This window comes from Scatophagus argus, chromosome 23, assembly GCF_020382885.2.
Source record: "Scatophagus argus isolate fScaArg1 chromosome 23, fScaArg1.pri, whole genome shotgun sequence".
Taxonomy (NCBI): Eukaryota; Metazoa; Chordata; class Actinopteri; family Scatophagidae; genus Scatophagus; species Scatophagus argus.
Window position 1 is genome coordinate 1,682,752 of NC_058515.1, and position 27,516 is coordinate 1,710,267.

At 38.4% G+C, this 27,516-nt stretch overlaps 3 protein-coding genes and 1 long non-coding RNA gene across 5 annotated transcripts; 1 reads left to right on the plus strand and 3 right to left on the minus strand.

Annotated features, from left to right (window-relative positions):
- Nucleotides 1–31: 31 nt before the first annotated feature.
- Nucleotides 32–695, minus strand: rnaseka (ribonuclease, RNase K a). The gene is made up of 2 exons (XM_046380248.1): nucleotides 334–695; nucleotides 32–242 (listed from the first exon to the last, which is right to left on the minus strand). The coding sequence occupies exons 1-2, from the start codon at nucleotides 411–413 to the stop codon at nucleotides 80–82; spliced, it is 243 nt and encodes an 80-aa protein (XP_046236204.1). The 5' UTR covers nucleotides 414–695; the 3' UTR covers nucleotides 32–79.
- A 1,554-nt stretch (nucleotides 696–2,249) lies between these two features.
- Nucleotides 2,250–7,075, plus strand: zgc:92664 (uncharacterized protein LOC436695 homolog). Of its 2 annotated transcripts, none has more exons than XM_046380245.1 (5): nucleotides 2,250–2,628; nucleotides 3,011–3,105; nucleotides 4,062–4,300; nucleotides 5,050–5,157; nucleotides 6,393–7,075. In XM_046380245.1, exons 1-5 carry the CDS (start codon nucleotides 2,608–2,610, stop codon nucleotides 6,455–6,457), a joined length of 528 nt encoding a protein of 175 aa, XP_046236201.1. In that variant the 5' UTR covers nucleotides 2,250–2,607; the 3' UTR covers nucleotides 6,458–7,075. The 2 variants fall into 2 exon arrangements, with proteins under 2 accessions (XP_046236201.1, XP_046236202.1); XM_046380246.1 differs by having other exon boundaries at nucleotides 4,080–4,300.
- A 6,481-nt stretch (nucleotides 7,076–13,556) lies between these two features.
- On the minus strand, nucleotides 13,557–16,485 carry LOC124054361. The gene is made up of 2 exons (XR_006842360.1): nucleotides 15,751–16,485; nucleotides 13,557–13,915 (listed from the first exon to the last, which is right to left on the minus strand). It is a non-coding gene; the product is annotated as an uncharacterized LOC124054361 (long non-coding RNA).
- A 4,206-nt stretch (nucleotides 16,486–20,691) lies between these two features.
- Nucleotides 20,692–26,108, minus strand: si:dkey-6n21.13 (2-oxoglutarate receptor 1). Its single transcript, XM_046380244.1, has 2 exons — nucleotides 25,764–26,108; nucleotides 20,692–22,679 (listed from the first exon to the last, which is right to left on the minus strand). The coding sequence occupies exon 2, from the start codon at nucleotides 22,538–22,540 to the stop codon at nucleotides 21,143–21,145; it is 1,398 nt and encodes a 465-aa protein (XP_046236200.1). The 5' UTR covers nucleotides 22,541–22,679; nucleotides 25,764–26,108; the 3' UTR covers nucleotides 20,692–21,142.
- Nucleotides 26,109–27,516: the final 1,408 nt, after the last annotated feature.

Sequence of the window (27,516 nt, forward strand, 5' to 3'; positions counted from 1 at the left end):
GTTGGACATTGGGTGAACCAATCCTCTTCCTTCCGCCAGTGTGGACTAACCCTTTTAGCAATGGTCAATAACATTAAATTCAAATAAGCCAAATGAACAAACTCACCTTCTGCTTGTTAAGCCTCATCTGGCAGCAGGAGAAGACTCCAAACACAACGTAGACAGCAGCTGCTATGAAGCAGTTAAAGCCCATCTTGTTGTACAGGGCGTAGACCCTCTGAGGAGGGTTTGTTGCTGACAAACTTCATTATGGAAACAGCATATGTATGCAACATCTACGTGTCAGTACAGCTGTATAACTAGAGAACAGGAATGAAAAGGTAAGGGTCTCACTCTTGATGGATCTCTTCATCGGTCAGAGGCACATCTTCAATCAACACTGCTGAATGTGTGGTGAGGAAAATCCCCAGCATAGCTTCAGAAAGACAAGTAGGGGTACTACAGTCAACATGGCAAGGTTGATGGATTTTTCTGTGTTAAACCTAACTGTATATTGAATCACAAGATACTGAACTAAGATTTAGTTTAATTAATGCAGTTTATCATTGGGAAACACACTTCAAGCTATACATTGACTTAAGGCTTTATTAAGTAAATTGAATCCAAAATGTATTTACTTAAAGACCCTTGACTTTAATGACATTGCGTTCAAAATTCATAAACCGCTATGCAACTGTAACAGCTTCCACTCTTCTGGGAAGGCTTTCCGCTAGATTTTTTTTGTGTGTGTGAGTGTTTTGTGGGATTTTTTTATTTTTTTTTTTTTGCCCATTCATACAGTAGAGCATTTGTGAGCTCAGGTACTGATGTTGGATGAAAAGGCCTGGCTCACAATCTCCAGTCCAATTCATCCCAAAGGTATGTTTTGAGGTCAGGGCTCTGTGAGCGCCAGTCGAGTTCAACTTTGCTTTGTGCAACCAGGACACAGTCATGCCGGAACAGAACAGGGTTTTCCCCCAGTTTGGAAGCATTGCATTGTCCAAAAGATTTCCCTTTACTGGAAGTAAGGCGGCCTAACCACAGCCCCCTCCCAATATTATAGTGTTACTATACACATTTGAGTCTAGCATTAAAAATGATTAAAACCTCTTCTATAATTTTATTTAGACATTTTCTTTTGCCTTACAACACAGACAAGTCTTAATAGAAAACATTCAGTTAGCAGGTTATTTAATTATTGATTCCTTTATTTTATGAATTGGAATTGTTTCTTACTTTAATGTGAACAAACTCTGGCTTTTGTAAAGTGTAACATTTAACAACAACATACTGTATAGGCAGCGTAGTTAACAGTATACTGGAATGATACAGCTGGACTTTAAACACAAAACTGCGTCAGATGACTGAACACCAGCGTTTCCCGGATGTTTGAAATGTAGGTTTAAGAGGGGGGAAAAAAAGCTCTTCTTCTTATTTTTCCTTCTTCTACTTCTTCTTCTTCTTCTTCTTGTTCTTGTTCTCTTGGGGGGCGGCAGCGTGTTGTAAACAATTTGAAAGGTGCATATCGCCACCTACTGTACTGGAGTGTGTAACTCAGGATGACTTGTTAGACAAAAGTTATAATACGCAATTGAATATAAAATTATTTTCCTACCAAAGTGTTTTATTTAAATATACCAAATTGTATATGTGATTTGAAGATTTAATATAAATTAAACCCAAGCAATCAATGTGTGGTTACAATGTTTACATAAACTGTTATAACTACTACAAACCACCAAATGTTGGTGTAAGAAATTAACAACGTGGCCTCTTTGAGATGTTTTAGCAAAATATTTAACATAAATAAATCACGTGACTTTGATGTAGTCGGTCACGTGACTTTCACTTCAAGGGCCAATGTTGCATTCAGCAGACTGGGAAGAACAGGAAAAACAAACTCTTGACTCTTGAGAATGTCTGCAAGGCCCAGAAGTGATTAGCTCTAGTATATATACTGGTATATTAAATACCACTTGTGAACAAGGGTAAGTTCCATGTATTTTACAAGATGTAATATTTCACTTCATCACATGATGATGAACTAGCCAAAAATGTCATGTAAATATACTAATATAGCTGGCATTCATCTATATTTACCTTGTTAGTTGTATACATTTTGTCCAGGACCCTTGAGAATGATGCTCAATGAAGCCAGAATTACACTTAGAAACTTTATATACCTGTAACTGATGATAATTGCAATGCAAACATGTGACATGCCCATGTAATATACTCTGACTTCCGACTTAAACGCTTCGTCCGCCTGCTAGTACCTTCTTTTGTAGAAAAATGGAGAAAACGAGGAGACTGTGAATGCAGCACCAGCCCTCTCGGTGTATTCAGTGCATGACCTGAATTTCTATGTTCCCAGTCGTAATGTAATTCGCCGGAGATACAACTTTAATAACACTATGCAGCGGTATGTTCAAATGTTGGACTTTTCCAGGAGTCGACACTGAAAGCGGCAGAAGAGCAGATTTCTAGCTTCTCTGCTAGCTACATCACAAGCAGCACCAAATGCTGCTTAGCTACAGTGTTAGCATCTTGTTCCATCCGCTTAAATGCATCACTGATTCCTAGCTGTTGACTGTATGGTCTATAAGACTGCGGAGATCATTCAAGAAAATGACCTCAGCGTCCACAAAGGTAAGTCGTTTTTACATGTGAGACAGTGAGATGTATTTAGTTTGTCGCCACTTAGCTCGGTCTGAATAGTGTTATTGTACACAAACGCACGGGCCCCGTATGTTTCCCGCCGCTGCACGGGGGAGCAACGTAGAACATGGATTTAAGGTTCACCGGAGTGATGGTGGATTCAATATAGTCAGAGACTTTCATTGGTTCTTTGAGGAAAGACTTCTACACATTCTTCTAAACAACTGATATATTGTTGTTGGTTATGTCTAAACCTTGTTTTTTTTTCTCTCGAGTCTGATCAGTTTTTAAGTTTTTGCAACCAGTCGGAGTCGAAACTGGCACCAGGCACTATTGCAGAGTCCCGTATTTGATGCTAGTGTTTATTCCACAGGTTGGTGAAATCTTTTCTGCAGCTGGAGCTGCTTTCACCAAACTCGGAGAGCTCACCATGCAGCTTCACCCAGTGGCAGACTCCAGTCCTGCAGGGTAACCCCTCATACAAAGACTCAAATACATTAATGAATCACTAGATGAACAGCAAGGTTTGCAGGTGTGGTGATGTTCCATACAGACCACAAAAAAATGGACAGTGGGTTTATGTGAGATTAAATTCCTCTGTCAGTAAGTCTGTCAGAATAACACTTAATGTGTTTGTGAATCATCTCCCCTTGCAAATCCACTCCACTTGTGTATTTCTAGTAACTGCCACACTATCTGTGCCTGTTACGACTATAAGTATGTGGATATATTTTGGAGCTTGCTGGGACAAGATTTGTTAAAGAAGTCCTGCAGTTCATTAAGCAAATCGCTCAGTTGGAGTTTTATTTTATTTCCACATAATGAACAGGGATCAATCATACAGTATTACCATTATAATCAGGTGACAGTGGTAAAAGCATTTGTTTCATGTTACAGTACAAGTACACAGCAAAATTCTCAGTTAATTTTCCAGTGTTAAGCCAAAGTGTTAAAATATAAAATTGAAATGACAGATTTAACTCAACTGTGTAAGAGAGTTGGTGTCATAGGGTGGTGTTTGGGACTAAACTCCCAGTTATGAAGTCATGCCTCTCCTAACACATGACACACTCATGAATTTCTATCTCTAGTGTTACACAGAGTTCATTTTTTAACTCTGGATAGAGTTATTTTAACACTGGATGTGAGTTGTTTTAGTAACACTTTAGGAAGTGATAAATTAATGCTACAAAGACTGGGACAAAATCAACACCAGCGTAGTGTTGGAACTGACTGACTGAGTTGATTTAACACAAAGAATATTTGCTGTGTAGTGCTCTGTAGGGAATCTGTGAATATGTGTAGTCCAGTTTGCTACAAAGATTAGAGAGTGATTCACTCTGTACATCTTGACACATTTCTAAAGAATCTTAACCTGTGTGGATGCTGCTGTTAACCTGATATAAATACTAAAGTCAGTTTAGTTCCCATCTGCCCTCCAGTTGTCCAACAAAGAGCACAGTGAAGAGGAAGCTGTATGAAGATGGAGTTCTTCCTGCTTCCCCTGATGTATCTAAGAAGGTCACCAAGAAAGTGACTGTTGCCATGGCAACACAGTGCACTCCAGCTATTATCCCTGTGCCCACAGCTCAGGTTGTCGTCGCCTCGGGACTCCAGGTTTCCCAATCGAGCCAGCTGTCCCTGAAGAAACAAAAGACTGGAGGTAAGTCAGGAAAACTAAACACATCTGTACTACATAGCAGTATTGTATTGTGTATATTGCAATTATCCAACCTGATGAAGTTTCTGTCCTATAATTACAGCACAAAACAAATACTGAGAGTCATTAATTAGTCATTGAGAATTGATTAAGCATATCCAAACAACTTCTTCAACAGCTGTTGTACGAAACAGTTGATATCAGTGCAAAAAAGGTAGTGTGGTCCACTTATCAGAAGGTTGGTGGTTAAAGTGTCCTTGAGCAAGATGCTGAACCACAAATTGCTCTCAGTGCTGGTCCATTTGGTGTGTGATTGTTTAGATTATATCTTTCTGATGGATAATAGCCTCTGCCATCAGTGTGTGAATGTCACAGTGGTGTAAAAGCATCTTGGAGTGGTTAGTATGATTAGAAAAGCGCTATAGAGTCCATTTACCAATACAAGTTGCACAGCCCTGGACATGGTCAGCTCTTCCCTGTCCCAACTGGGCTTTTTTTTTTTTATTTCCTTAATATTTTTTATTACTGTTACTGTACAGTATTTCGATCAGTAATTGATCTTCTTCAAGCTCAAAATATTTCCACAAGTACATTGAAAAGCACAACTTTGTGCATTCTTGCTTAACTCCCCTATATTACAAATTTACCTCAACAGATTCAAAGCCATCAACAATTAAGTACATATCCACAAACAGTACTACATATTTTCAGCTTCTGGGGATGTCTATGTGTGTGTGTGTGTGTGTGTGTAGACGTGACCCTCAGCGCTCTGAATGACTCAGATGTCAACAGTGATCTTGTGGACATCGAGGGACTGGGTGAAGGAGCCAATTCCAAAAAGCTCAACAACTTTGATCAAGGTGAACAGCATTAAAAGCTGGCTAAAACACACGGAGGGATTTATTAGGAATTTTGAGCAGGGCTTGACACAGAACATTAATATTGTTTTTGATACTTATACCAGCCAAAATTCACAGACTGTTAAAAAAACTGTACTCAAAAGTATTGAAATTATGGCATGATCTTGTTGACTTATTCTGTGATCAATTTCTGATTTAAAGGGGAATTCAGAGTATTTTTAAACCTGGATTTTATATTTACATATTTTGGTGTGTAAATGACTAATAGGTACAGATAGTTTCCTGTTTAAGTCTTTGTACAGCTGCTTGTGTTTTAATATTAATATTCAGCGCTGTCCTATCAAATGCTATTGAAACAGATGCTGTTTGTCCATATTTAATGTAATGTTGGACCAATGTGTAGCACTGACAATGACAAAAGCAGCTCTGTTAAAAATATTTTTGATATGGAATTTTTATATGGAATCTTTAAATGTATTCTGATGTGTGTGTAGCTAATGTTACCTTAATAATATGAAAGATGCCATGGTCACATAAACATTGCACATAGTCGCTTAAATTGTCCTTTTATACAAGCCTTGAAGACGTAATTTTACCCATGATCTAACTTTTGGTATAACACACAGTATAAATCATTTATTACACTTAGACAAGCGACTTCATATGTTAAAGGAAAACATAATCACTGTTCATTGTGTCACAATATTTTTTTCTTCAAATTTCATCTATTCATTCTTCATCTATTTCATCAAACCAGCAACGAATCTGTCTTTTTAATTCTTCAGTAGGACAGTGTCAGAGCTGAGAGGCCCAGACCAGGAATGGAAGTCAGGAAGTGTTGACAGTTGGATTAACACGTTGTTGCTCTTTTCACGGAATTTGTTGATAGTAAAAATTTAGAAAAACTCCAGACTTTTCTTTGAAGGAAAGCGATTCTGGAGAAAAGATTCTATTGAGATTGTTGACTCTCAATCCGAGGTGTCATCAGTGTGTCCAATCAGCTGTCCTCCAGAATTGCTCACACGCACTAACATGGGTGCACGGCCAGCCCGGATACCGAAACAAAGAACAGAAGCTGAGATTCGAACACACACGGGCAGAGTGTGACATTACTGTCATATTCAGGACACCACTATTCTCCTGTATATTTACATAGAAAATAGCTGTTTCCTGCTATATTTGTTTTCTATTCCTTGAATGGTACAAATGTTGTTTTTGTTTTTATGTTTCCACAGATAACCTGAACCTGGACTCGAGTCTCATCATGAATCCCAGTGACCTTCCTCTGCTCTCCCGTTGACCTGTCACTTCCTCTGGACTGCTTTGGAAATGATGCTGACCACACAAACTGTTGTTAACTACAGTAGTATCATGTTGTGTCGAGCAGGACTCCCATCCAGTCCGCCACATCACACCTCTGTGAGATGCTGGCAGACTTCAAATAGTCCCAGTCATTTTCTTTTGTTGTAACATTCCTTGTACCTTCAAAACTACCTTAGTTTTCCGTCATCTCTTGTCCTCCTTGTTGATTTTTGCTTTGTAGAAAATCCTTAAACTTAGAAGACAGACATAATGCAGTGAGAACTTCTAAGATTCACACTTCCCTTGTTTCTTCAAGAAAAGTCAGAAAAAAAAAGACAACACAGAAGAGAATCTCAGCAATTCTGTTTTTGCTCCCCCTTTGATGCACCTGGATAGCAAAAAATAAATAAATAAATAAAAGAAATACAGGGATATTTGTCTGAACAATGTAAATGCTATTATTGTATTTCATCTTCAATACAGTCTTGCTACATTTTGTAAACTATTTAACTACTGAATTATGTATGTGTGTGTAACAATCATTCAATTATAAGGCTTTTATTAATGAACAAACATAATTATGTTTATTAATAAACCAAACACCAGCCTTCACATACCAAGATGTTGAATTTCTAAGTAATACTTAATAAATGACAGTGTCAATGTGTGTTTTCATAAGTTAGAAGGAAGAAGATAAAGGAGTGTGTGTCTGACAGGAGCAGCACATATCATACTGGCAATGCAGAGAGGAGAACTACCAGTAATGATGTGCTGCTATAGCCTGACACACTACCTCAACATACACACACACAAAGAAAAATCAAATAATATCAAGAAACACGTACTTCAGTGCTGAAGAGCAGTTAAGATATTTACACTGAATGGTAAGTTATTAGTGAGCTAAAAAGGGATCTTTTCCATTGCTTGTAATTTTACTTACTAAAAGGTTTACTAAACAAAAAATGTCCTTATTTTGTGACAAAATCAGCCAATCACATAAAATTTCACATTTTCAGTACAAATGTACAACACAAATTCATTTCCGTGGTAGTGCAAAGGTAATCCATCTTAAAATTCTGTCTGCTCTTTCAAAAATACCGACTCTCATTGATAGAAAAAGATCCTATTAACTGGGGACAGGTGAATGACCTGAGCAGAATAGGCAGAATGTGCCATTTGTTAGGCTAAATGCATTAACAGGACAATGTCACCGTGTGGTGCATAAAGGATCCCAGATTGACTAGTTTGTCCAGTTTTCACACTTGCTCACTGACACACAGCTGACATCATAACTACTATTAAAACACACATGCACACAAACATAGTAAATGGTGGTGTCAATTGAATAAAAAGCTCTTATATTGTTTCTACTGAATTTTTCTATAAAAGCATTAGAGCAGAATAAACCAAACATTGATGTAATTCAGAGTCGTCATGTTTCGAAGGCAGGCCTACACCGAGGAGGACACAATGATGCAGATGAAGCTGATGGAACATATGTCACCTCTGACTATTAAAAAAACAACAACAAGAAGTCGTGGGAGTTACTGCAGCACAGCATATGGAAGCTCTTCCCAGTGTGTTGCTGGGCGTCCCAGGGCTCACAGTAGCAGCACATAATGATTTGGAGTCATTCAGCTCATATCTGCAAAACATGATGTGCTGCTAGAGTGCACCCTGGACCATGAGCACAGGCTGGTGGAGGTGGACTGGCTGGGGACAGTTAAACACTTTAAGACATAGCAGGAACATTTGATTCATGTGTTATTTAAAAAAAAAATCTAATTTTCCCATGTTCACTTAGCCATCTATTACTTCATAATCTATTCACAATCTATTCAGTTTACGTAAAACATTCCTTAATGTAACATAAATGTATACTACAAACACAATAGTTATACATTTCTTTAAATAAGTGGTTCTCTATTAACAGCTCACTTCAGTCAATCTGTCATAAATGACAGAATTTATTTAGTTATTCTGAAGATCAAAGTCATTTGTAAAGGAAATCTAACACAAATAAAATGTTTGAAGAGGAAGGAAAAAAAGAGGAAGGACTTCAGTGATGAAACATTGCTTATTTGCTTGATGAATTATCAACATTAACATTAACATATATAATGTTAAAAAAACTGTTCTTTCTTTCCCCCTCACTGTTTAAATAGTTAGGAAGTAACAAACCGTCGGATGTAGATCATCATCATCTGTATTTTTTCAGGTTCATTTTGTATATCACAAAATGAATACAAATCAAACCAAATCAAAAGTGCAGGTGTACATGTACTGTACAAATGAAACATTTCTAAATATGACAAAAATTCTCAGAAGGTTTCAAAAAGGTGAAAATCCTGCTAACCGAGACACAAGAACAGCAGAAATAAAGAGCAGAAACGCTGGAAAAACACAAGTTTCACATTTTTGCTATTAACAGAGCTTTCTCTACACATGAAGATATCTCCACCTGACAAAAATCCATCCTGACATCTCACTGTATGTGTCAAGTCAAGTCAAGGGCCATGATCCACAACATGCTATGGTTTCAAGGTACCAATCAAGGCACTAATTTGATGTAAATTAGAAAAAAAAAACCTTAATTAAAGTAAAATAATCATACTTCAGACTGGAGACTTAATAGGACCCTACTGCCTATACAGTTTCTGCTGTTAAAATGTAACACATACCACAGGTGGAGCTGTAAGACAAAAAAGATGGCGAGGGAAGGCGTGAACAGTAGACACCAGATCCCATTTTGGATTAAAATCAACAGAAAACAAGAAAATGAATGTCCATGTCCAATGCAGCTATATTGATGCCATATAACCAAAGAAGAACATCCAAACCAGGAATGAGCCTTGTAAGCAGAATGTTCCACCATTCCACTATGATTCCAATCAAGCATCATGAAGAAGGTTCTCAAAAGAGCAATGTGGGAGCACAGTGGACTCATTTTAACTCTGGTACATACAGTAGGGGTGCGAATGAGGGTAAAACTGTTGTAGAATGGTGCATAATTTGGCATCTAGGGTGGAAAAATAGGCAAAAATTCTTTATCGGGTTACTTGTTGTTCTATGTGATAGTATAAAAATGCATTATTATCCATAAAATATCAAAAAATTGTGCAAATTTTCTCATCACAGTTTCCCAGAGCCTCGGGTGACATCTTCAAATTGTTTTCTTTGTCCAACAGTCCAAAACACAAGGACTCTTCATTTACTATCATAATGATTAAAAAAAGCAGCAAATCCATACTTTTTAGAAGCTGGAACCAGCAAGTAATCGACATTTTTGCTTTTAAAATAACTGAAATGATTAATCACTTATCAAAATAGCTGGCAACTAGTTTTCATTAAATCGATCAATTGATTAAATGACTAATTCCTGCAACATTAATGTTTGTCTTATTTATGTATTTATGTGGTTGACAAATTTGTCTCAGACATCGCTACTATAAGCAACAGACGAGGCTACTTTGAAGTGATAAGCTAACCATTAGAGGTAAAACATCCGTTTATTTCTTGATCAATTCTACAAAGTGTCAGAAAATAGTGAAAAATGCACCTCATAATTTTCATAGCCCAGGTGTATGTCTTCAAATGTATGTTTCAGTCAACAGTCAAAGATACGTTTCACATTTTTTTGCTTGCTAAATGACTTGAAAAATGACAAATGATTATCAAAATTGCTTGTAGATTGTTATTTTCTGTTGATCTACAATCCATTAATGAATTCATCATTTTATCATCATGTACAGAAAGCAACTGCAAACTTTGTGTTTGCAGTTGTGCTGTATTGGGCTGCAACTGCTGACAAGAATTAATCAGCAGAATTTTTCTCGATTATTCAATTAATTTTCAGGTCTTTAAAATGTAGGAAAATAATGAAAAATGCCTATTCTAGATTCCCAAAGCAACATTTCCAAATTTCCAAATCTAAATATACTCAGCTTACACTCACAATGCAAAGATTATCAATTATCACATTAATATATATATATATATATATATATATATATATATGTGTATATATATATATATGTATATATATATATATGGATACAGACAGATAGATAGATACACAGGAGAGAGGAAGGAATCATGGACTGTAAGCACCACTCCTGATTTTATGTGCTCGAGACACTTGACACTTAGTCAATAAATAAATAAATAAAAGATTTGGAATTTCAAAACTGAGGTCAAAATTTAAGACAATTGCGATGAAGTGGAACTGAGGTGAGCTGAGCCTCCATGACTGCTCACATGAAGCCTTAAAGGGCCATATGACCACACAGTCAATCAGACAGAGCTGTGCTCATGGAAGGTGACTGGATTTGAAACAAGAGGTCATTTTAATAAGGAGAGCAACAACAGAAGTGCATTAGACTCAGATATAAACTCTGAGTCTCATTCAAACGAAAACAAAACAAAAAAAAAAAGCAGAATTGAGAGAGGACAGAGGAGGGGGTGAGGGAGAGAGGAGAAAAAAAAAGAGCACAACTAAAATTGTGGTGGAGGGAAAGGAAGAGAGAGAATCAACGCAGAGCTGAGAAAAGCTCTGTGGCCTGCTGCTCTCTCCATTCACAGCAATAGAAGCCATTTGAAATACTTCAGAGAAAAAACAAAAAGAGTCACTTACCGTCTGCTGCTGAGATCATAACCCAACTGATGGAAGGATTTCCTAGCCCTTACTACTAAGTATTTGGTAGTTTTTGAACACTAGTCCCCCCCCCCCCTCAGTTTGTGTGGATTTTCTCATCATAAGGCCAGTGACATGAACCAGACACAAACCAAGTCTACAGTGCTGACTAGTCCTCGAAAAATTGAATAAAAAAAAAAAAAAAAAAAATGAAAGTAACAAGACACATACAACACACGTGTGCTGCGTTTAAGCTGCAGGATGACAAAGATATTCATATAAAAATGAAAACAAGGAAAAACGGCAGGCACACACACACACACACGTTCCATACAAACACATATCAATAGGAATATACTTAGTCTACTACAGTGACAGGGAGCGAGAGTTAAAAAAAAAAAAAAAAAGGCCTGTAGGGGTTTCTAGTTGCTCCTGCTTCTGTTCCTAGTAAGCAGGGGAGTGTTTGGAGGGGGAGCTCTGGTTGTCCCCCCCCTCCCCTCCACACACACACACACGCACACACCCCACCCACCCACACCCACAAATATAATAACAACAACAACAATAATAATAATAATAATAATAAAAACTTGAATGTAAGCCCCCCAAACCCACCCTCCCCCTCACCCCATCCTTCCTTCCTGGCCCTTCACATCTTCACCTCCTAGCTATGTGAGTGTGTGTTCCAGTCCTCCTTCCATTGCTGCCTCGCTGGAGCCCCAGCTACGCACACTGAGAGAGCGAGGAGGCTCAGTAGGCATAAAAACCTACAGGGCTGCAGCCTTTTTCCCTGGCCATCACTTTCTACAATTCAAATCAACATTTTTTTTTTCCCGGTGCCGAAAAATTTAAAAAAAAAAGAAAAGAAAAAAAACCCCACGTCATTCCTGTGTGTGTACGTGAGACAGGTGTGAACAGAGGGCTTGACGGGGTTAATGTTTGTGAGTAAAAAATAAATAAATAAATAATTTGTGAGAGAAGGGGGGGGGGGGGGGGGGCTGCTGCGCCACGCTGAGTGCTGAACTGTAAGCCTGCCAGGCTGCTTGGTTGTCTGACTAAAAGAAAAAGACTGTGGAGATGCAGAGGGAGGGAGATAAAATGTAGAAAGTGTGGCTTTGAGAGGAAGCTCTTTTTGCTTTCATACAAATGCTTTATGTAGTCTACTTTTACGGGTGAAGCTGCAAAATAAAAACCACGAACAAACTGCAAAAAACATGAGGAGAGTGAGTGCCGATTTTTATACACTGGGAACCAGAAGGAAAGGGCTAAACAGATAACGCAGGCAAACCGGCATTAATGCAGAAATATGCTGTAAATCGCACTTATGGCTGGGCTAAGTGTTCGACTAATGCTCCTGTATTTTCTCGTGCCGTTTGGTTATGAAATGGGAGTTGGTGGGAAGGAGGCCGGCCCTCAGTCTGCTGAAAGTGCTGCTATAAAACTACATCGCTTTACCAAGAAGACGCCCTGGGCCCACCCCTTCTCTGTTAAGCATGCATCCGTACACACACACTCACACTCACACAAAACATAGTGCACATTTAAAACAAACAAAAAAAAACCCCACCAAGGCTGTGCCCTCAGAGTGTTGGTTAAATTCAGACTTTGGAGGCGGGGGGGGGGGTCCTCAAACCACACATATAATGGACTGAATTCTCCAGCATTAGTCAGTTTAACACCATAATGAAGCTTCAAGGGAGGTCTATAAATACAGCATTCTGATTTTACTCTAATTCCATCCACTAGAAATGATCTCTCTTAAAGACTGTTTAATAACGAACCCCAGAGTACAGACCATCTCATCATGTCAGGGCCGCAACAATGCCAGACGCAGCATTAAAACAGGCCAGCACTGCACATGGTTTCCTAAAATGCCTTATGTGGAGCCTCAAAGGCTTTTGAGCACCAGCTGAATTTTTAACCACACATTTGTTCTAATTACAAATCGCAAACATAAAAGTTTGAACTGAACATCCTGGTCAAATTCTCGGGCTTGTTAACCTCATTGTTCAATAATTTTTTGTCCCTGTATTAAGTCAAAATGCAGTTAGTTTTATTTTATAGTTGCATTTATGGGAAGTTCTTGCATGCCTGTTTGTGTCAAGACAATATTAAAGACAAACGCATTTAAGAAGTTCGTCAGGTGAAAAAGAAATTAGGTTTTGACAGAAATCAGGTGTTAACTCAAAGAAAGTAACTAAAAAGGTATACTTCTGGCATGGGTACGAGTATCTAATAAATATACTGCTATAATATTAAACAAAGGATTTAAGCTGATTTAAACTGCTGTAGTCCTTAAAAACTTATTATTATTATTATTTTTTAATTATGGCTTGTTGAATAAATTTTCAAGTAAAAAAAAGCTCACACATCATCAGGTTAAACTGGCTTTTGACTGTTGCTAAGACAAAACAATCTGAATGTGTCACAACCCCAGCAAATTGGGATGGAATTTTTTTTTTTCCCCCCAACCATTTTAAATCATTATACAAATACCAGTAGTTTCAGTTTTGAAGATTTATTCCATAATATGAAAGGAAACATTAGTTCTTTAACGCTTTGAGAATGACGACCATTTTACACCCTAATGTGGATAAACTGGCGGCATATTGACGTTGAATAATATTTTGGTGTGGTGTAAAAAGGCATTTTCATATCTGTGGATTATCTGAATGTTAAATTTCAATTTCGACATCCTCAAGTCTCACATTCAGTCCATACAATTATTCTTAAGAACTGGCAGAGTCCTCTCGGTTCTTGTTAATTTATATTATAGCATACTCTTTCTGCCTACTCACCTTTTTGGGTATGATGATTGCAGCACTGAAATAAGTTAAAAAAAAAAAAAAAAACAGTTAGTCAGTTGACAGGAAATAAGCTGATGATCCAGTAAAAATCTCACAAATTTGCAAGTCACAGCTTGCTAGAAGTGATGAGTTTCTGGGGTTTTTTTTTGTTTTATTTTTCAGACTGACCTCCGTGTAAACTACATTTGATATATTATTGATTATCACTCATTCTAAGCTGCGCATCACTTTTGGCAACCGCAACATGCAACAAGTTTTTTTTTTTTTTGCTTCTTTCAGTATCTGGCAATGAAGATAAACAATCCATAAAATGACATTTCACTTACTTTTATGTAAGCACCCGTTTTAGTCATATTTAACTGCATTTATGCGTATAATAGGACATAGGCAAGAATCAGTTGGCTACTACATCTCACAGCAGATAATTCACAAACAATGCTTAACACTAAAACTCATAATTAATTTTTTCTAAACATAGACACGAGGCCTTATATGATCAGAGCTGAAATTGTGGCACTTTTCTAGCACTCATTATTATAGTCTTCTGGTTCTGATTATCCAAAACCTAATCTGCACATTAGATGCTAACAGCCAGTATTGACCAAAACCTGCTGAGCAGAAAGGAGATGGAGGACACATGTGGATTCCACAAGGTATTCACGGATCTGTTTGTCCCCTCAAACAGGCACATATTGTTGCACTGATATTTTCCTCTTTAATCCATACAGGAAAATTTCAGCTGTTTTACAAGTTCTGCAACTGTACATGGCAAGGCTAGTCATTATTATGCATTGTTATTGGGTTAGGATTTAATAAATGCCAGCTAATTGTACTTTTTAACATTTTGCTGGAAAATTAGGCTACGCTTACATAAATCCACATCATTCTTTGTATGATGTAGCATGTTTGTGACACCTAAGCGTTCAGTAAAATACCTCTTTTATTGGGCCAAATTTGACTGAAAATCAACTGTAACCCTTGAGTGACATTTATAATGTAGTGATTAATAATAATAATACTAATAAGTACTTTCTTGTTATAATATGGGTTAAAATGATCAACTTATATAGCAGCCAGTGTATCATTTCATCCGAAGAGCCGTGAAAGAAACTCAAAATATCTAAAGTCTGCTAACCATGTAAGGGTGACCTTACAGGATGACAGACTGGGCGAGCCTTCAACAAACTGCTGATTCAGTAGATTTCCTAGCGAACCGACGACTTCTTCGTCTTGGTTGATTTTTTTTTTCGTGCAGGTTTTCTAAGCCGGGTCGCTCCGGTTTTTGCTTCAAAGTTAAGTCTGAAAACACTTTTTTTTTTCCTAACGGTTAAAGTTGTGATTTCGTATTTAGTTGAGATTGGCGGCCGGAGGAGGCTGGGGTCTGCGGGGAGGAGGCTGTGACGCGCGCGCGCGCGCGTGCAGGAGGAGAGGGGGGCGTCCGCTTCCTCAACTCACTCAGCTTATCTCTTAACACTCTTTTGTACAGAAATATAAAACAATTCATCCAATGTTAAATCTAGCTTATATCGAGAAACATCTTTGGTGTTTTTAGCCGCCCTGCCTCGGCACAGAATAGGATAAAACAGCAGCTCTCCGAGAAAAGAGCCGTTTTGTTTGTAATGCGAAGCAGTCTTTGTTTCAAACACCAGTTCATTAGAGCCCACTAAGCAGAAGGGCTACACAACGTCTTTACTTTAGACTAGTACTTAATTCACTCTGAGGCAGTTCGCTTTCTGTCCCTAACATTATAACACATTATGCCACGAAGTAAATGACTTAATAATAAATATTAATAAAACATAACTTTCTCGCTGATAAAATGTAAAAATATGTAATGAATTAACTGCTTACCTTCCGAAGAAAGAAATGTCCAGGACAAAAACTGTGTTAAGATATTCCTCGTTATACGGTTAATATGATAAGTACATTGGTGTGTAAATGTATTTGTAGCCGGACTCTCATTCTGTGTCAGTGGAAGATTTGAAAGTGGCGCCAACCGCTCTGCTCCTCCGCTCCCCACACAGCCGTCACACACACAAAAAAATAAATAGAAAATCAAACGCACGTGCAGCAATATTTCACCTGTATCAAAATGTGCCTGTCGACCAGCACAATTGATCCCCGTCGTTACTTTTGAATAATATTGCTCCTGCGATTTTTATTTATTTTTTATGTTAAATTAAAATAACCGTCAGAAGCTTTTCTAGGCCGCGGTGCAGGACGGGAGATTTTGCAGGGCGGTTGTGTTTTGAATTTCTAACTGGTCTGAAGGAGAAGAGGGCAGTGTCTCTCACTGCAGGGACCGCGCGCTCGCGTGTGTGTGTGTGTGTGTGTGGACGCGTATCCTGCAGTTGTGGGGACAAAAATCCGTTTACATAGTCACATTGTGAGGACCTAAATGAAAGTCCCCACAAAATGAAAGTCCCCACAATGTAAATCATTAAATATTAGGGTAAGGGTTAGGATTAGGCAAGTAATCATTGTTCTTATGGTTAGCTGGTGGTTAAGCTTCCAGGAAATGTAAGTCAATGTAATGTCCCCAAAACGACTGCATGTGTGTGTGTGTGTGTGTGTGTGTGCACCTTATGTGAAAAGCAAATTACTGAATGTGCATAGTAAACACAGACATGAAATTTGAACCACAGAGTCATTCAAACATGAAATTTAAAGTACATATTTATTTAAAATTTAACCTGTTGTTTTAAAGTGATGTCTTATTTTTCATGTATACAGTATATATCAAAGATGTTGCATTCCATTGATGATACATAGAAATGAAGAAAGCAGTCATATGGACTGACATATATTGTATATTTTTATTTTAATGACAGTCAGAGATCTCTAAAATTAATGTTGAGTCACTGTGTAAATTTGCAAGAAACTCTTGTTTTCTCTGGACCCCCAGTCTGACCAGTGATGACATGTTTAGCCACACTCATCTCGCTTTGGATGGAGCAGCTCTCATATCTGGGGATCTCAAAGAGTTTCTTAATAAACTAAACCATGACAACCCAGTGGAGGCCAGGAGGCAGAGTCACAGTCATACACGCCTCTCTGTGCTTCTACTAGTACAGCTATCCACCCAAAAACCATAGAGACTGTGTCTGTCCCTTGACCGCCTAAATGAAGTACCGTACACCAAATACAAAAAGAGGAGTTTTACATAAAAACCTAATTAAGATTAAAACCAGCAGCACCGCTGTTCAAACAAATAGGAGAATTAAATGTGGACTCTGAAATATTAGGTTTCTGTCATTTAAAGCTGTTTTACTAAATAACTTAATATCAGATTATGATAGAGATTTATTTTGTCTAACTGAAACCTAATTCTAAAAATTGTACAGAAAGCCGCTCAAAGAAGGTTTACCCCTACTCAGCACTTCCCCACGAGATATGGCAAATCTGTCTTGAATAACAGGCTACCCACCACAGTCCTCTGAAGCAGCTGTAAATATATGGAGCCAAATCATGGACAAAAGTTTAATTCGTTTGAAAAAAAGATTTGAAATTTGGAATTTTGATTTTGAACTTCGAAAAATACAACATTGTACTTTAACTAAAAGTAAGTGTAGGAAAGTTTTCTTTCAGTTTAAATGTGGTTTAGAAATTCTTTTGAATAAATTATCTATTTTCAATTTTCACTTTCATATATATGTTTCTATATTTGAGGTCAATATTTAATTTTTTTCAGTTGCAGATGTTATGTGTTCAGATTCACGTTATTTTTTTATTTTTTTTTTGCAGTTTCAAATTTTAGTTCTTTGGTTTCAGATCTCTTTTTCACTTTCAGATCTTTTTATAACTACCGGGTCTCATTTTTTCAGTTTCAAACTCGGATCTGGCTAGGGGGGTATTGGCTATTTTTTGAACAGACACTCTGGGATATTGTCCCAAATGTTATAATGTATTCTGTATAATTTTTGTAACACAGGGGCATACTTTTAGGGGAATTCGCTTAAACTGGAAATTAAGCATAAGACTAAGCAGAGTGTATGATAGTCAGCATACCCCAGCTGGCCAATATCATGCATTGTTGTCCAGCAGTTTGTGGCTATGTTGCAGAAGTAGAACCTTGACATTAGGATTCGCTATGCTTTAAACTCATGTTCTCACAAAATGTTGAACGTGTCTAATACCCGGTTCAGACCATGCAATATTTTTGACTGTTTAGATGGTCCCTGTGTCAGAGTAGGTGACTGTGGAGTCATAAATTCTTGCTGTGACATGACAGACTATACTACCATAAGGTACGTCCCATTTTCCTTAAATTGTTACCACATCTCCCTCACTCGTGTCTTAGCACCTCTCACGCAGAATGCATGGAGAGGGGTACATTTCAATTCCCTTATTAAATATTTCCTGGCTCCTCAATCTTTGGTTGAATGGGAAGTCATTCTGGACTGCCATCTAGCACATTGTCCCAAAACTCTTATTTCTACTTCAAGAAGTGAGGATTATGAGTCTCTGAGGAGTCATGGGCGAAGATACACAAGAGCAGCCTTCATGCTTTTTACCAGCTGACATACCCCCTAAGTTATTGATTGGATGCTGCAGCTTGCTTGTAAGGCAATGTTGGGTGTATATTACCAATAATACTGAAGAGTATGGTTGAGACCTGCTCTGTTTGGAAAACACCATGAGATTACAGACATTGCTTCACATGATACCTTAAAAGAAGCAACATCTCATTTCTTTTAAAACATCCTCCCACTTTTTCTCTCTCCTGACATGGTTTACTTTCATCTTTTCATACATCTCAGACCATCAGACCAATCATAACATTCTCTCACAGTCTTTCACAACTTGTGTGATGTTGTCTGGAACGAGGTACTAGGGATCGACAAAAAATGTACCTGTTAAGCTAAACGTTTGCTCTGGGCCAGGCTGACAATTACTTGGAGATGACAGTCATGTTTCCAAATGATGCTATGACTGTACTGCAGTACAACAACAACATCAATCCTCTTTGTACATTAACACAATGGAGGACCACTATGCCAATTTCACTCCCTCACAGGTAGACCTTCTTGTAGATAGCACTGCAACATCACTTCTTGGGACCCTTAATTCTGTAGCCCCTCTGAAAAAGAAGGTCATTAACCAGAAGAGTGTAGCTCCCTGGTACAATTCAAATCTACAATAACTAGAAGGGGTTTCTTATTGCCCCAGTAGAACACTTCGCTCCCCAGAATGCAGGTCTGCTATTGGTTCCCAGTATCTCTAAAAACACATTGGGAGGTAGAGCCTTCAGCTACTGTGTTCCACTACTGTGGAACCAACTGTCTCCATGGGTCAGAGAGGCAGACACTCTCTCCACATTTAAATGCAGGCTAAAAACATTCCTTTATGATAGATCTTTTAGTTAGAGCTAGTTTAGGTAACTCTTACAGCTTATAGCCTTAGACTGCTGGGGGACACATCAGGATAAAGGGAGCCATCTCCTCTCCTGTCCTCTTCTCTCCTTTCCTCTTCTCTCCTCTCCTCTCCTTCTACACATTTGCTGTTCCATCTTTATCTGTTATACTGTGTAGTCTGGCCTTGATGTCTCGCACTCTCTCTGTGTCTTCACAGATTTCTCCAGAGCTCCATCCACCGGCACCAACCTCCACCTGCATCACCTCCTTCCCTCTGCTTCTACCATGCCTGACGTCCCTACTCATTATTTAATCTGCTGCTCCTGCTTTCCCTGTTCACGGCCCAGCCTGTCCACCAGGAGCTGCCTCCATCAGCTCTCCCCTGACTGAACATTCCCCATCTATCCCATATCTCATGTTGTTAACTGCTTTCCTGCCTGTACAACATCCACCACATGTCTGCCTGTCCTGGGTGAGGGATCCCTCCCCTGTTGCTCCCCCTGAGGTTTCTCCTGCTATGATGTTATGTAAAGTTCTTTCAGACAAACTGCTTGTAAAAAATAGGCTATACAAATAAAGTTGTCTTGTCTTGTATTGTCTGTTGATCAGTGTTTGGAGCATGTTGTGGAATCTGTTATGGAATTCCAATATACTTGTCACTGAGACACTGTGAGACAATCCAGGTGCGATGCTCATTTTTCTCAACTATAGTACAATACACAAGATAAAATGATAGATTGTCACAATCAATGTCCAGATTTATTCTTGATGCCTTAGGCCTACATTTGTTAGGTCAGGCAGTTGTCATGGTGACAGTGTGTTTGAAAATGTTCCAAATGGCCTCATTTGTGGACAGAGATAACAATGTAATCTTTTCAGACATTGTCTCTTTGAAGGCATTCATGGCATTGCACTATGCACAAAAAAATAACCACACATCTGGTCAATCATTGTGTGTAAATGTAGTAAACCAATTCTGATTTTGGAAAGATGTGAGATGAAAATAACTGCGCTAACACACTGTCAATGGAATATTCATGAAACAGTAACATAGGAAATGCCACACCAATAGTACAGTACTGAGAGTTAGATTGTTAATAGAACGGTTCCTCATCCAAGTAAAAAAAAAAAAAACACTTAATCTCATTGCAATAATTTATCAGTAGCAACCTACATCTCCAACACCTTACCCACCGCTACAATTTCACATGTACAAATTTGTGGAAGCATGCAGGGTTTAAAAGTTTCATCTCCAGTTGCATTTTTCCACACTTCACACGACTGTTTCTGTACCTAGTTGTGTACAATGAAGTGCAACATATGGCTGCCTTCATGGAGACATTGTCTGAAAGTGTGTGCTGATTTTCTCATTTAAATGATCATTGCATCTTTGTATTGCCATAGACCTTTGGATATTGCTGTTTGGAAGAGGTTGCCTTTCGTTGTGGCTGGATGGTACATTGTACAAACAACTTTATGTTCTCTGGCTCTAAAAGAAAATTAGTCATCCTAGTATAGGACTTTTAATCCGTAACACATGGTAAATATACACCCCCCTGAAACAAAATAACAGATTATCTTCATAATTGGGGGTCACATTTGCATTCATGTTGCATTTACCCACTGAGAAAATTGCCAAAGTATAACTTGTAGCAGAGCAGCAATAGGTACATAAAATTAGAAATAAAACACATAATAGGGTACTTGTTTGGATCGTCTTTAATCATTGTTTTTCCTACAGTGCTCATATTATAGCCTACATTATGTAATATTTCATTTTCCAGTGAAAGACAACCTACAGTGTATCTAAAACTCATTTTTTCATTTCTAATGAAAAAGTTCATTCAGCTATATTTAGCTTTTGCTTTGTTGTGAAATGCTTTATTTTCCTAATTGTCAAATCTGTCTTCCATTCCTCTCTCCTCTGCATCCTCTCCTTTCCCCATCACCCTCAGTGGAAATAGAAGGCCACCATGCTGTTGGGTGGTTGTGTTTACTGCCTGGCAGCAATGAGCTCCTCCCTTGTCTTTAGTCAGGAAATAAAGGAGAGCGTTGAGCCATGCGTTGAACGATGCCAAAGGCCTTGTGATCTTGTAGCACATGGAGACCATGGTCATGGTGTGACAGGGGACGCCCTTGGTAACTTTCAGCAGGAGGAAGATGGTTTTAGTAACATGAAAGGGGAAGAAACATAGAGCAAACAGAAGGGTGATGGTGATGATGGTCTTGATAGATTTACGTCTGCGATTGGCATAAGGGGAGTGGGCACCAAGGAAAATGGAAATCCCTTCATCTCTCCCCAGTGTCCTTGACATTCCATTGCTTCCTCTTCTTCCTCTTCCTCTTCCAACTATTGCAGAGCTACTTCTCTCTCTTATTTCTATTCCTGCACATCCTTTCTCTCTCTGAATTCTGCAGGACAAGGGCTGAGAATGCAGAGTCCTAAATATGGTCAGAACAACGTGAGAATAACACCAAGCAATGATGGAAAAAGGCACAAAAAAACCGAGCAAATGTAGTATGATGCCATAGGGTATGTAATCAGGAAATTCCCTATCTATGGCATCGTCCCAACAGTTCTGGTACTCCTCAATGGCCCCTTCCAAGTTACGATAGCTGGTATTATCATTCATCAATGATATGTCGTGGCTTGGGTTGTCAATACTGCTTGCGTTTCCACCAAGCCATGCCCATCTTGCCATGTGACCAGTCTGAGCAAACCGGAAGATAGGGCATGTTAGAGCAAACACTACAATCCAAACTACCACACAAGTGCACTTGACAGCCTTTTTGGTCTCCAGTGTAATGACTTTCATTGGGTGACAGATACCAAGGTATCTGTGGACAGAGATGCAAGTTAGGAAGAAGATGGAGCAGTAGAGATTAAAGTAGAAGAGAAAGCGGACCAGCCGGCACATGAAGTCCCCAAAGACCCAGCGGTCACGCATGATGTAACTAGCCACAAGGAACGGCAGAGACAGGCCGTACATGAAGTCTGTAGAGGCCAGGTTGACCATGTAGATCAGCGAAGCATTCCAACGCTTGGTTCGGCGAAAGGAGCGGTAGAGGATGACAGAGTTAAGGGAAATACTGAAAATGAAAGTGAAAGAGTAACAGATTGGGAGGAAAATGTACTTGTAGGACTCATCTATGCTGCAAGATGGTGATGGAGGGGTGCTGGAGGGAGAAGGTGAGAATGAGTGAAGGAAGTCTTGGAGTACTGAGACACTAATGTTGGGAGGAACTTCACCTCTGGATGACATTGTAAGGGATGAAGTGATTTTCATGTAAGGGAGAAGCTGAACAAGGCTGTGGCTTGCATGGTTGGGATTCTGTCAGTCTTCTTCTCTGTCATCCTTGTACTGTTCAAAGGTATTGATCCTGTAGAGTAGGTTTTCAGGTGATTTCAGAAGAGTGGATGTTCACCTAGAGACAAGGAGACAAAGAAGTCACCATCTGAAGTCAAGTAGGATCTTGCATCATTTGATAAACTACATGTGAGGATTATTTTACTGGCTCATTGCTGTTTGAACCATTTTGGTAGAGTTTAGTTTTGTAGTTTCTTTCAATTCATCTGTTCCATTTAGTCTAAACATTACTCTTTAGAGTAGCCATTAAGATATTAATGACCATCTATGAGCTTTCGGTTCCATCATCACAGGTTCCAAATCTGAACTGGCAAAGGCTGGATTCTCAGTTTCACTGACAACCATTCCTTCGAAGAACTTAAAAGTTCTACCTGCTGATATTTTAAAAAGTACTTGTACTTGTACTACTTGTTTTCAGGTTTCTTTTGCAATAGAGATAAAGATCCCAAAGGGCTCTCAAAGAGATCTACATGTAAATGCTACTGTAAATGGTACTGCTCAGTGCCGGCATATCCATGAGCTGAATGGCTGCTGAGAATTTTAAGCTTTTTTAAGCTGAGAGCTTTTTCTCTCCGCTTTCTAAGCATGTTTTAGGAAGAACCCTCAGTGAGCTTTTCCTGTTTTGATTTGCTGTTCATCCAGCTTCCTTTTACCTGTGTACCTTGCATTTTAATACACATTGTAACACTCACCACTCTGCTCAGGACTTTATCTAATTAACACAAATATTGTCAAAAAAGTTTTTTTTTTCAAATATTCAATAGCTATCATGCTAAAGTAAGTTATTGAACAGGGTAAATATCACGTTCCACATTTCTTTTCTTGGCTCATATTGAAGGGGAGGAATGGAAAGAGGTAGCGCTTCCAATCACCCTATGCTCATCCTCTTTGACTGTTGACTATGGCCTTTGCACAATCTGTTTGACCTCCCGATGTATGCTGCTGATTCTTAGTGGTTGTTTGCCTTCCTGTGTACAAGAGTATGCTGCTGATTCAGTTCTCCTTCTCACCCCATTAACTCAGCAATAAGTAACCACATTTCCCCTAGGTGTCTCCATGCACCCCTCTGTACGATGGCCGTGCTTCACTAATTATATCGTAACCTCTCAGTGCTACCTTCAAAATTATCACAATGAATCTATTTTTATCCCACATATAGATGGACTACATCATTGAATTCAACGCTTTTCAACCGAACAGGATTCACACAGGCAATGTTTGAGTAGCAATGCACATTAGCTTCAGCACACAGACAGGTGTAACTGTGTCTGTGTTAAGTAAGCCATCTGTGGCTTATACTTATCTCTAGAGATCAAGTAAATAAGAGTAATGTGTCAAACTGTGACAACAGACAGCACAACACAAATTAGATGTAGAAAGTCAATATCTTATAACCTAAACATGATTTTAGAATAGTCCTACTGGCAGCAGTCTCATCAGCGTGATGAAGTTTAATGGGTCTGTCTGAGAGACAAAAACAGGAATGTCATTTGTAACCAGCTGTTAATGGTTAATAAAATAACTTTCTATGAAGTAAACCATCCAGACAATCATTTGCAACAGGTATTGTAATAATCCTTTTAATTGACCAATATGTGTGGAAGTTCAATCTTATTAACTAGAAACAATGACTGCCTTTGAATGCATAAAACATTTTTGAATGAAGATGAACTACAAGACTTTTGAAAGTTGCTTGAGTTGAGTTTCATCAGTTGTTGTCAGTGTGACAACATGATAATGCAGTCAAAACAGATACCAATTTGATTTGATATGAACATGAATGTGCAATGAATTGGTGTTCACTGTGATGCTTCTCAAACAACTTTCAAGAGTGTACTAGTAGATTTTTATATAGTTGAGAAATGAATGGAAGCCAGTTGATGTTTTGGATGAGCCCACAAACTACTGTAATAAGCAGTTAACAAACAATTATTTACATTTACATTAATGCTAGTCATTTATCAAATGGCACAGTGTTTTTAAAAAAGTGAAAACATTTTTCAGCTTTCAGTATGATAGGACAGGCTTTGAGAGCACAAATTTCCAGTTACAGCATAAATTTTACAGTCATATCAGTCTTATTTAGACTGTTAGTGACAACATTAAATTTTAGTCTTTAAATTAAATAATCTTGAACATGAATATGCATCACTATGTGTAACCAACTTTGTTTTTATCTCTGTTGTCACAGTGATATTTTCAATTTGTGAATTTTAGAAGATTAGAAATCTGGTTCCTTCCATGAATAGCTTTCGCCAAGAGAAATGAAGTTGGGGACCTTGGTTTCAAGCTTACATGATGTTTTAAAAAACATGCCACTGTACAAGCCAACTGTAGCAGTTACTTCAGTACATGTATATGCACTGTAATGGATTATACAATTCAAGCATGTGCAAGAGTCTGCTAATTTATTTTTATACCATACGCAAATAAATGGAAATGAACAGTTAACACTTACAGACACACTCCTTTAAGCCATGTGTATATATAAGAATGAAGGTCTTTATACTGTCTCTTGAACATTTAAATCAATCATTATACAGACATGAGTGACCAGAATTTCGTAGGGCTTTGTAAAAGATAATTTCCTTTGATTGTTTCTCTGATGTTCGGTATGATAGGTTGGTCAGTTTATCAAGACAATGAATGACTTGAAAACAGAGAGTGTAAGTGTATTAGGTTCAGCAAAGATGTTGAACTTGACATGGAACATGAGAAAACATGAGATAAGCGTGGTTCAGATCTTTCTGCTGCTAAAGAGATGCATTAGTTGATAGTAAAAGGAATTAGAATAGACAAAACTTTGCCTGTATGTTAAATATCTTGTCACTAGAAGTGTACTTTCTTTTCTTTTCTAGATGTAAGCCAGGAGCAAATCAAATCTGAGAAAACCAAGGATGTACAAACACCACACTGATGTATCATTTGCCTCCGAATTCATATTCAGTCTCATTAAGAAAAGAAATTCTTGAAATGATGTTTAAAAATGAACCGTTTTACTGCTTTAGCAAACAGTCTAGACCAAAAATAATCCCTGTGAAATCCTGAGAGATGCATTAGTACTTTAGTTTGTGTAGAGGGAACCGCATCAAACTCATAAATACCTGCATCACTGCAATCTGCTGTTAGACAAAGAGCTTACCTGGGGATGGATTTTTTACTCCATATGGCTCCTTTTCTCTCTTCTACCCATCAGAATGATGACAGTAAAACGCAAAAAAACATCCAAAAAGGCATTAACTGCTGTGCAGCTATATGTCAACAAGTTGAAAATACAGCATCATTTCCTGGTTATTTTAAAAAAGGTCAACAAACATCAGCTGTGATCGGTTTTGTAGCAGTTTGGCCGACCGGTGACCTTGACAGTTGGACTTTAGCTTTCACCTCTTTCTACTGCTTCTTTGAGCAGTCTGACCAGTTTCTATGGTAATTCAGTCCCTCCCTCTGTCCCTCACAGTGTGTCATCCAGTTGCTCTTTTCCTGCTTCACCTTTGTGCGCGCGTGTGTGTATGTGCATGTGTGTGCTACTCCCTCTCTTCTCCCCTTTGAGTTCAACTGGATGTTGTGCAATGGATCACTCAGAGAAAACACAGACAGATGAATGAATCCCACCACCATACGTCTACTTCTGATGCACTTTCTTGGCTATTCTCAGTCCCTGTACACTATGCTGTCTAATAGGGGATGAGAGGAGGATGTTATCCCCCCTTGTTTGCAAAATGACCAAAATCCCCCTTTGTTAACCTGCCATCCCCCTCTCACTACCCTATAGCAGAGTCCTAGGACAGAGGTGTGTGGTTCAATATGTCGCATGATTAATTGATCCTTTATCTGACAAATGTTTGCACAATTTTGAATCAACAAGAACCATGATTCAAAGAATATCAGAGTATAACAGTGTTGTGTATTGATATATATGGCATATGTATATATATATATATCTAAGACAGCACCATAGACAGAAAGATTTAATATTCTCTACTACAACTACAAATGCTCAGACATAGTGGTCACTTTCATGATCAAAATGACAAGTAGAAATCTGCAGTCCTGGAAGAGTGAGACACACTGATGCCTATGGTATTTCAATAATACTCTTATTATATTTCTCTGATCATTCTCCTATTGGGAGTTCATTCCCTCTCTTGGGAAAGCATTAAGCAATTAAGTGGTGCTTGAGTAAATATTATTCGGTGAGTCTACCAGCCCAGGAGGTGTCATCAGAAATAAGGCTTTCCATTTAAGATGCACAAAGATTGGTGTTTTCACTTTTATAGAATATTGTTTTTGCCATGAGACACCTACACCTTACAAGGTCTATCTGTCATGGTTTTGAGTTTGGTTTTATTTTAAATGTTTTACCCTTTTTTGTAATGTTTTATTTTAAAGTTGTGGTCATTGTTTTTATTCCCCACCTTTGAGATTGTTTCGCCATTCCCTGTTTAGCCTCCTATTTACTCTTTGTGCTCCCTCCTCATTTTGCCAGTTTGACTTTGCATGTTGTGCGACTAATGTCTATCCTTTAACTTGTATTTAGTATTTCTGTTTCCCCCAGTGTTTTTGGACTTTTGCTTTCCCCTGGATTTAGCCTCTTTGAGTGTACTTTGATTGTTGCCTGCTCCCTGATGGAACTGTTTGCCTCCTTTGGAGTGCCTGTTTCTGACTTGGACCCTCTCTTGCCTTATCATCCTGTTAGTCTTTTGGTTTTGAATAAATATTATTAAACTGCACCAGGTCTGCCTCTACTGTCTGCACCTGGATCCAGTTCCTTGTGTTTTTGTTGCATAATGCGACACTGTCTCTCACTTTCTCACTGCCAATACAAAGCTCCTGCCTAATGAACAAATATACACAATCCATACCAACACTGCCAACTCACACAGGCAGGACATTGT